Genomic DNA, 11,000 nt, shown 5'->3' on the forward strand with positions numbered 1-11,000 from the left:
TAATTTGGCTTCTTCTGTGAAGGAACATGATTGTGTGACATTGACAGTGAAATAGGCCTAGTTTGTTTTTTGTAAGGAAAATGACCTAAATCACCTTATGATGGCACTATTCTATGGTTTATAGAGCATAATGATGACTTTGTAGATATTTCATTCTTTTATGGGTATTTTAATGGCCAATTCAACAAAAACAACTGAAACCTCTTAAATATGCCTGGTGTTCTAATAATTTTGGCCACCACTGTATATACATACATATACATATACATGTGTGTGTGTGCACCCACTTCAGACGGTGTGCACACTAACACTGTTAGCTCAGCAGCTACAGTGAAGATTTTAAGCTTGAAAAGGGTTAAATAACATCTAAATAAGTCTTCCTGTTTGTCTCACCTGTGTGTGTGTGTGTGTGTGTGTGTGTGTAGTCATGGCCAAGGAAAAGGTCCACATTAGCATCGTGGTCATCGGCCACGTGGATTCTGGGAAATCGACCACGACGGGTCACCTGATCTACAAGTGTGGAGGAATCGATAAGAGGACCATCGAGAAGTTTGAGAAGGAGGCAAATGAGGTCAGTGACACTGCAGTACTACCAGGGTTTGGTAGTAATAGATTACATGTGATTGGGATTACACCATTACCTTAAAAAGATTAAGAAACTATAATCAATCCATGTGATGGCTTTCTTGGAAAAATAAAGTGACACCAGCAGTCCTCTGGTGCAGCAGCTCTGCAAACACACGTCATGTTCAGGAAAAACAACGTGTCACTTCCTGCTGCATCACCTGACATGGACACACCTGCTACCAGTAAAAAGATTGTGTTTGTTCTTTTCAACATATTTCATGAATGAAATGAAAATAATTCTAATTCTTTTCCTAAAATTAAAACACTGAAGGTCTTAACACACTCACGATTCCACCTTAAATCTCCACCTTAAGACAACATCACACACTGTGGACTTTTGATGTGTAAAAACAGGATGTTATGAAATTAAAATAAAAGTATGATGACATGAGGGAGTTTAACATCTGTGATGGTGGATAATTAATTAGAAATATAAATGTAATATATTATGATATATAATTTTAGACCACACATCATCTTGCACAGCCCTTACAGTACAAATACTTCAAATATTTTCTTTCAGATATGTAGCCTGTGTATATTGTATAGCAGAATGTATCTGAAGAAGTTTTGTCCCTTACATTTCAATAATTTATATAGATAAATTATATATATAGATAGATATTTAATCCTAAAAAATAATAGATTGTGCAGATAATCAGTTACAACACTTTAATATATTTCTCTCCATTAAAGCTCCAGTGTGCAGGATTTCAATATAATATTAGTAATGAGTGTGTAATCAGAGGGAGTCGGCCATGTTTCTACAGGAGCCCAGAGCAGACAAACCAAACACTGGATAGAGAGAGAGGGACTGTAGGGGAGGGAGAGACGAGGGGTATCCAGTTGGTTCGCTACATGTCAGTAAATCCAGCACGCTGGACCTTTAATTATCCCCTGAACTCACATTTACAAAAGATTAATGACATTTAGAGCTGTATGGTACTGTAGTACATTTCAGTCATACTGTAGTACACCTCACTGATACTGTAGTACATTTCAGTCATACTGTAGTACACCTCACTGATACTGCAGTACATTTCAGTCATACTGTAGTACACCTCACTGATACTGTGCATTCCAGTCATACTGTAGTACACCTCACTGATACTGTAGTACATTTCAGTCATACTGTAGTACACCTCACTGATACTGCAGTACATTTCAGTCATACTGTAGTACATTTCAGTCATATTGTAGTACACCTCACTCATACTGTAGTACATTTCAGTCATACTGTAGTACACCTCACTCATACTGTAGTACATTTCAGTCATACTGTAGTACACCTCACTGATACTGTAGTACATTTCAGTCATACTGTAGTACACCTCACTGATACTGCAGTACATTTCAGTCATACTGTAGTACATTTCAGTCATATTGTAGTACACCTCACTCATACTGTAGTACATTTCAGTCATACTGTAGTACACCTCACTCATACTGTAGTACATTTCAGTCATACTGTAGTACACCTCACTCATACTGTAGTACATTTCAGTCATACTGTAGTACACCTCACTCATACTGTAGTACATTTCAGTCATATTGTAGTACACCTCACTGATACTGTAGTACATTTCAGTCATACTGTAGTACACCTCACTGATACTGTGCATTCCAGTCATACTGTAGTACACCTCACTCATACTGTAGTACATTTCAGTCATACTGTAGTACACCTCACTGATACTGTAGTACATTTCAGTCATACTGTAGTACACCTCACTGATACTGTGCATTCCAGTCATACTGTATATTTCAATGCTGTTTTATCCCATGGGATGTGAGCTGTCCAGGCATCTGATTGGCTGAACTGTTTCTATGGTTACAGATGGGGAAAGGTTCCTTCAAGTACGCCTGGGTGTTGGACAAGCTGAAGGCGGAGCGTGAGCGTGGCATCACCATCGACATTGCGCTCTGGAAGTTTGAGACAGTAAATTATTACATCACCGTCATCGATGCACCGGGACACCGTGATTTCATCAAGAACATGATCACTGGAACCTCCCAGGTCCTGCCCACCTCTGATGTCACACTGCTTGTCATAGGACACTTCCGCATAGATTATGCATGCTAACACTTAAGCCCACTCTGATGCAGGATGTTTACATTATTGATCTCAGTAATTATGTCACTGATGATGTCATCAATTTCACTACAGGCTGACTGTGCCGTGCTGATTGTGGCAGCGGGAACTGGAGAGTTTGAGGCGGGAATCAGTAAAAATGGTCAGACAAGAGAACACGCTCTGCTCGCGAACACGCTAGGCGTCAAGCAGATGATCATAGCCGTCAACAAGATGGACTCTGCCGGGTACAGTGAGGCACGCTTCAATGAGGTGGTTAAAGAGATAGCCGCATATATCAAGAAGGTTGGATACAACCCAAAGGCTGTGGCCTTCGTCCCGATTAGCGGCTATCATGGAGACAATATGCTCGAAGCATCAGACAAGGTAAGGAACCCTTTAACACTTTAGTATGGATCCCACTGCTTTTCTTGCCAGACCTGCCCTACTCTGTCTCTGATTGGTTACCTTTGTTGATTGCATTGGTTGTGCCTTCCTATGGGCTGTGTTATGTGGAGCTCTGCTTGTGTCTCTTTTTCTTGCTGTTGTGGTTCAACAAACATCCAGTGGTGGTGTTGATACAGCAGACCATGACCTGTAGTTTACAACACCTCAGCTGTCCCATCCCTCCTGTGGGCCTGCTGCTGCTCTTCCAGACCATCTCAGGTTGGAGGCCGAAGTGGTCGATCTGTTTACTGGGGAAACTACAGCTCACAATCTGCTGAATGAACCGCCACAGGATGTTTGTTGTTCAAACCAACCACGAGAAAAACAAACAGAGAACACAGCCTCTGTGATCACAGTTTCATCTAGACTGGGTTTGCATAAGAGTATCAGGGTAAACCAATCAGAAGCAGAGTAGTGCAGGTTTTTTTAAGAAAAGCAGTGGGATGCAAAAAATACCTCCTGGTCCCCTGAAAACACAGCAAACTACCTTCACTTAAAAGATGTAGAGACAGAAATGAGTTCATCATTACTGAGAATGGAGGAAGACTTTATGTTGAAGGCTGCAGCTTAGTCCTGAGGAACACTGAACACATCGGTGTGGTAGAAATTCTTATTTAGAAGTCAACAAATAAAGGATGAATCACAAAACGTTGTCTGCATTTTTAATGAAGTGGTATAAGAAAGTAAAGAGTAAACAGGGTCAACCAGTTTCAGCTGAAATGCCAGCCCCACACCAGGGCGTCCTGGGTGAGACTGACATCGAGTTACAGTGAAAGTCACAGTTTAGAGAATAGAATGAGGACAAGACAATAAGGAGGTTAGGGTTAGCGGCCTTCAAAGTGCCCACATACACCCGATAAGCATTGGGGTTGCACAGGACGCTATTGTGCACAAACAGTTTCCGATAAATTAGCGAGGTCACTGTTCAAGGTCAAACAGTTCACACTTTACTGAAAGGTGTAATGAAACATGAGTGAAGTAAAACAGTGCAAGGTAACAATTAACTACTTTTTTTACTACATCCGGCAGGACTGCGTATCGCATCATGTGTGTCCAAAAACAAACATGGAAGTCAAAAAGCCCACTGAGAACCTTAAGAATTCATTAATTGACAGATAAAGAACAATTACTCGTTAATCTGCACGCTACTTGACATATTTGATGATGATTAATGGACACATGGGGCTGAAGATACTGAAGGATTTTGGAGGGATTGTCAGTATTTTGATTAAGAGACGAGGGTTCAGAACTTGTTGATGATTCTGACTGATGAATGGAGTTGCAGCTCTAAGTGAAGGAGTTGTGTCTCTCCACAGATGCCGTGGTTTAAAGGATGGAGTATTGAGAGGTCAGAAGGGAATGCATCTGGAAAGACTCTGTTTCAAGCTCTGGACAGCATCCTCCCTCCTGAAAGACCCACAAAAAAACCTCTGAGAATCCCTCTGCAGGACGTCTACAAGATTGGAGGTGACAATATCTACTCAAGTACTGCACTAAAGTACACCTGACACGTACTTGTACTTTATTCATCATGGACTGCTGAGGGACTCTTAGAGGAGTCCTGGGGTGAGCTGATGGACTGTGAATACAAGCCTTGCTCTGTTTTCTGTGGTTTCAGGTATCGGGACAGTGCCAGTGGGTCGGGTGGAGACAGGAATCTTGAAGCCGGGCGTTGTGGTAACGTTTGCCCCTCCGAATCTGACCGCAGAAGTGAAGTCTGTGGAGATGCACCACGAGGCTCTCACCGAGGCTCTGCCCGGAGACAACATCGGGTTCAACATCAAAAACTTGTCTCTCAAAGACATCAAACGAGGGAACGTTGCCGGGAACAGTAAGGACAACCCACCGTGTGAGACTGCCTTCTTCAAGGCTCAGGTCAGTCTTCATCCATCCCACAGTTTCAGATGAAGACGAGGGTCCAATTCCCCGTCTGACAGCTTTCTGCTCACAGTTCCACAGCAGCTCATGAAAATGTCATAATATAATCTACAGGACTCAGAACCACCACAGAGACTCAGAACCTGATTATGAATGCAGAATGTCTGGCTCATCAGTGATTCAGTGGTATTAATGAGTGTTTTCTGTGGTCAGGTGATTGTGTTGAACCACCCTGGAGAGATCCACACTGGTTATGCTCCGGTGCTGGACTGCCACACTGCCCATGTTGCCTGTAAGTTTGCAGAGTTGGTTGAGAAGATCGACCGGCGCAGTGGAAAGAAATTGGAGGACAATCCTAAAATGATTAAAACTGGAGACGCTGCGATTGTGAAGCTCATTCCCAGCAAACCGATGGTGGTGGAGACCTTCTCTGAGTTCGCCCCGCTGGGTGAGTAAAGGGTTAAAGTCAGCTGCTAACCAGCCAGTCACTTCATGGGTTCCTACACAGTAACAGAACCTCAGATTAGCTGAATTCAACAACAGATTAAAATCATCGATTTAAGCTTAGTGAAATATTTCAGGTCAGTTTAAGGTGTAAATTAAGATGCATTTCATCAATCAAATCTATCAATTTATCCATCAATCATCCTGTTATTAGCTCCGTCTTAACAAGGTTTTAAAGGTCCTATATAAAACATATATATACATATATGTATAACATAGTGATGACAGTGATGGCATAATGATGGTGATATCTTCATTACAGATAGATTCATTTTTTCCCTCTTTCTGTCTGTCAGGTCGCTTTGCGGTACGTGACATGAAACAGACGGTGGCGGTTGGCGTGGTGAAGGAGGTTGAGAAGTCGACAAAGGCTGCCAAGTCAGCATCAAAGAAGAAGTGATTTCACTTCCTGTCAACCATGTTTAATGGCTCAGACGACCCGCTGTCAATCTAGACGATCGATTACATCAATTAAAGCTTATGAGATTAAAGGAAGCGTGTGTGTGTGTGTCTTTATTGGTTGGTCAGAAATTGGTCGTCCTGGTTTTTGTTTAATAATGGAAGGAGAAGAAGAAGAAGAAGAAGAAGAAGAAGAAGAAGAAGAAGAAGAAGTGTGAACAGGAAATGTAAATCAGGTCACATGACCAGGCTGTTTTTTCCTGTTCTGACAAGACAGGAAGGTGAGACAGAGAGAGAGAGAGAGAGTGTGTGTGTGTGTGTGTGTGTGTGTGTGTGTGTGGTCACAGCTTGTCACGCAATGTGGCTGATTCCTGTTTCAATTTCGTCACACACATGCAGTAAAAGTACATGTGCACTAACACGTGTGTGTGTTTGGAGGTGACCTCTGTCACACACACACACACACACACACACACACACACACGTGACGTTTCACTGGAGAACAGATCCAATGAGAGTTGGTCTGTGGGGGGGCAACCTCCCCTGTTAGCAGATTAACCAAGCCTGCCATCAGACCACCCCAGACAGACCACCCCAGACAGACCACCACAGACACACCACCACAGACACACCACCCCAGACAGACCACTGTACGTCTCACTGTACACCGTGGAGATGTGACAAAACACAGAGCACACACACCCATTCAGACTACCACGTGTGTGTGGTTTGCAGAAATGCTAACTGCTAATGTTACATCCTGCAGACTGGGCGGCTAGCAGGTGTCCGGCCCCCTGTGAGGACATCATCTATGATTAGTTAACGAGCTAAACTCAAACTGTGATGGTGAGACGGTGAGCGGAGGAAAAATGAAAGGTTCAGAAACAGGACACACGTGGTTTCAAACGGGAACTATGGGGAGGAGAGTTTGGGAGCTGGAGGACAACACTCTGAGCAGCCATGTTGAAACTGAAGCTGACGACAGTGAAGCGAGCGCCTGCTAACAGCTGTAAACAGCTGGCTGTGTTTTACCATCGTCATGATGGAAGCAGCTGCTCAGCCTGATGTGTCTGAGCACCCGACTGCTGCATGGATCATTATCACAACATTTACTGCAGAACTGACACAGATATACGTCACCTGACCCTTTAAGGTCAGCTCAGTCTGAATGAATGGAAGTCAATGTGTGTGTGTGTGTGTGTGTGTGTGTGTGTGTGTGTGTGTGTGTGTTAACCTTTCTAACGGGAAGTGAACAAACACAGAAAAGAACATGGTGTACAACCACAGACACCTCAGTGCCACCGCTGGTTACATTTTCTGCACAACAACATTTTAGCAGTTTTCTGTCGGTCTCAGTTTATTTAGTCCATCAGTCAAAGTAATCAATGTTTCCATTAATTAGTCCATTAAATCTGCTGATGCTGTTAATTATCTCTTTCGCTAGCAGCTGAAAATATTAACAAGAAGCTTAATGACACCTTAACTCATCATTCATTGATCTGTGGTGATTAAGGGGAAAGTCATAAAGCCCTCAAACTCTACTTCATCTGTTCATTAAAGGCTTTTCAACTTAAGGTGTTTTTAAAAAGGTTTTCAAATTAAAAGACAAACGAATGATCTACACACACACACACACACACACACACACACACACTCACACACACACTGATTTAGACTGAGACGGTTAATGTTAATTAAGGGTTGATTATGTGTTAGTTAAGGTTAGTTAAGGGTTGATTATCTGTTAGTTAAGGGTTGATTATGTGTTAGTTAAGGTTAGTTAAGGGTTGATTATCTGTTAGTTAAGGGTTGATTATGTGTTAGTTAAGGTTAGTTAAGGGTTGATTGTGTTAGTTAAGGGTTAGTTAAGGGTTGATTATGTGCTGGTTAAGGGTTAATGAGTCAGTGCGCTCCTCCCTCTGAGTTTAACTTCTGCTTTGACTGTGATCTTCTGTCTGTGGTGTAACGGACACAAACTGTGAGACGCTGAGACGAAGAGACGCCAACTGTGAGTCCACACCCGTCTGTCTGTCTGTCTGTCTGTCTGTGTCTGTGCTACTCTTTATTTTATGAAACAACTTTAGACATTTTATATCTGTATGTGTTAGATGGACATTTTGTCTCATTAGAACTTTATCTGCTGGTGTTTCATTGGACTGTCTTCATTTTTTCTATTTCCTGTTATTTTGTATATTATCATCATTATTAGCTTAACTTCTGTCTGCCAGCAGCAGTACTGGCATGTAACTAAGTATATTTACTCAACTACTGTACTTAACAGTACAGAGCTGGTACTTTACAAATTCAGATTCTGAGACCATTAGTTCATTAATCAATCAGTCAAAATTAATGATCACACACTCATCATCATTTCTTTTTCAGTGATTTTTGTTGTGAAATCATTGTATGACTGCATCTTCACAGCTGGACTAAACAAACATGGTGAAGGTGTCACTTTGGGCTCTGGATCATTGTCACCACATTTTTCACTGTTTTCATCAAACAATCAAATTAAATCAGTTTTATTCATGCAGCCCACAATCAACAATCACATTGCCACAGTGGACTTCTGTACAATCTGTACAGCCAGCAACATCCTCGGTCCTTAGACCGTCGATTTGAGTGAGAAAAAACTTGCCAGACTGTTAAACTGTTGGGACCAGACTATGAAACTGTTGGGACCAGACTGTTAAACTGTTGGGACCAGACTGTTAAACTGTTGGGACCAGACTATGAAACTGTTGGGACCAGACTATGAAACTGTTGGGACCAGACTGTTAAACTGTTGGGACCAGACTATGAAACTGTTGGGACCAGACTGTTAAACTGTTGGGACCAGACTATGAAACTGTTGGGACCAGACTATGAAACTGTTGGGACCAGACTGTTAAACTGTTGGGACCAGACTGTTAAACTGTTGGGACCAGACTATGAAACTGTTGGGACCAGACTGTTAAACTGTTGGGACCAGACTGTTAAACTGTTGGGACCAGACTATGAAACTGTTGGGACCAGACTATGAAACTGTTGGGACCAGACTGTTAAACTGTTGGGACCAGACTATGAAACTGTTGGGACCAGACTGTTAAACTGTTGGGACCAGACTGTTAAACTGTTGGGACCAGACTGTTAAACTGTTGGGACCAGACTATGAAACTGTTGGGACCAGACTGTTAAACTGTTGGGACCAGACTATGAAACTGTTGGGACCAGACTATGAAACTGTTGGGACCAGACTGTTAAACTGTTGGGACCAGACTATGAAACTGTTGGGACCAGACTGTTAAACTGTTGGGACCAGACTATGAAACTGTTGGGACCAGACTATGAAACTGTTGGGACCAGACTGTTAAACTGTTGGGACCAGACTATGAAACTGTTGGGACCAGACTATGAAACTGTTGGGACCAGACTGTTAAACTGTTGGGACCAGACTGTTAAACTGTTGGGACCAGACTATGAAACTGTTGGGACCAGACTGTTAAACTGTTGGGACCAGACTGTTAAACTGTTGGGACCAGACTGTTAAACTGTTGGGACCAGACTGTTAAACTGTTGGGACCAGACTGTGAAACTGTTGGGACCAGACTGTTAAACTGTTGGGACCAGACTATTTTTTCACAGAGTGATGTCAGCGTGTGATGTCACAGCTGCTGTTTGTCCTGAACCTGTTTGTCTTTGTGTCTTTTTTGTAGGTCACTGAATGACCTCATCGACATAAAAAATCTGATCACATGACCTCGATGGATGACAATATGACAGCATTCACCACTGAGGTAACAAACCACGCCCACACACACACACACATAACAATGAATGGTTATCAGTTATTGATCTCCTTTTAGAGTGAATCATTGGATTATTGATTAATTGATTAGTGGGTGGAGATTTTTTGCTGTACGTGCAGTCAGACAGAGGGACGTATTCAGGTGTGTTCAGATGTGTTCAGGTGTGTTCAGGTGTGTTCAGGTGTGTTCAGATGTGTGTTCAGGTGTGTTCAGATGTGTGTTCAGGTGTGTGTTCAGGTGTGTTCAGATGTGTTCAGATGTGTTCAGGTGTGTTCAGGTGTGTTCAGATATGTTCAGGTGTGTTCAGATGTGTTCAGATGTGTGTTCAGGTGTGTTCAGGTGTGTTCAGATGTGTGTTCAGGTGTGTGTTCAGGTGTGTTCAGATGTGTGTTCAGGTGTGTGTTCAGGTGTGTTCAGATGTGTGTTCAGGTGTGTTCAGGTGTGTTCAGATGTGTGTTCAGGTGTGTGTTCAGATGTGTGTTCAGGTGTGTTCAGGTGTGTTCAGATGTGTTCAGATGTGTTCAGGTGTGTTCAGATGTGTTCAGAGGTGTTCAGGTGTGTTCAGATGTGTTCAGATGTGTTCAGATGTGTTCAGAGGTGTGTTCAGGTGTGTGTTCAGGTGTGTTCAGATGTGCTCAGCTGTGTGTTCAGCTGTGTTCAGGTGTGTGTTCAGGTGTGTGTCCAGGTGTGTTCAGATGTGTGTTCAGGTATGTTCAGGTGTGTTCAGCTGTGCGTTCAGGTGTGTTCAGGTGTGTTCAGAGGTGTTCAGCTGTGTTCAGCTGTGTGTTCAGGTGTGTTCAGGTGTGTTCAGATGTGTTCAGATGTGTTCAGGTGTGTTCAGGTGTGTGTTCAGGTGTGTGTTCAGGTGTGTTCAGATGTGTGTTCAGGTGTGTTCTCTCTTCTTATCAGGACCCGTCTTCCCTTAGCCCCTCGCCCAACTACGATGACTACTATGACTACCCTGACCTGATGTGTGACCGGGAGTCTGTACGGGAGTTCAGGGGTCGTTACGAGCCACCGCTCTTTTGGATGATCGCCCTGGTGGGCGGAGCCGGGAATCTGGCCGTGGTATGGATCTACCTGAACTTCCGGCGGCGACTTAAGACCATGACGGACGTGTACCTGCTGAACTTGGCGGTGGCAGACCTGCTGTTCCTCGTCACGCTGCCGCTTTGGGCGGCCGAGGCGTCACATGGCTGGACCTTCGGCTCTGCCCTCTGCAAGGTGAACTCCGCCCTCTACAAGCTGAACCTGTTCAGCAGCATGCTGCTGCTTACCTGCATCAG

The 11,000-nt window shown here is 43.3% G+C and overlaps 2 protein-coding genes across 3 annotated transcripts in view; both read left to right on the plus strand.

Moving 5' to 3' along the window:
* Positions 1-427: 427 nt before the first annotated feature.
* On the plus strand, positions 428-5,927 carry LOC141016972 (elongation factor 1-alpha-like). Its single transcript, XM_073491586.1, has 7 exons — positions 428-571; positions 2,465-2,644; positions 2,795-3,085; positions 4,462-4,612; positions 4,764-5,020; positions 5,237-5,471; positions 5,824-5,927. The coding sequence occupies exons 1-7, from the start codon at positions 428-430 to the stop codon at positions 5,925-5,927; spliced, it is 1,362 nt and encodes a 453-aa protein (XP_073347687.1).
* A 1,954-nt stretch (positions 5,928-7,881) lies between these two features.
* The window catches only part of ccr9a (chemokine (C-C motif) receptor 9a), a 4,392-nt gene continuing 1,273 nt past the window's right edge, over positions 7,882-11,000 (plus strand). Inside the window, exons 1-3 of one of the 2 annotated variants that reach the window (XM_073492138.1) lie at positions 7,882-7,934; positions 9,622-9,702; positions 10,624-11,000. The exon at positions 10,624-11,000 is cut by the window's right edge and continues 1,273 nt beyond it. In XM_073492138.1, the coding sequence (XP_073348239.1) occupies positions 9,661-9,702; positions 10,624-11,000 (419 nt within the window). In that variant the 5' untranslated portion in view covers positions 7,882-7,934; positions 9,622-9,660. Of the gene's footprint in view, positions 7,935-9,521; positions 9,703-10,623 lie in introns of those variants that run through there. The other variant, XM_073492137.1, reaches the window with a different exon arrangement.

Source organism: Pagrus major, chromosome 21, assembly GCF_040436345.1.
Source record: "Pagrus major chromosome 21, Pma_NU_1.0".
Lineage (NCBI taxonomy): Eukaryota > Metazoa > Chordata > Actinopteri > Spariformes > Sparidae > Pagrus > Pagrus major.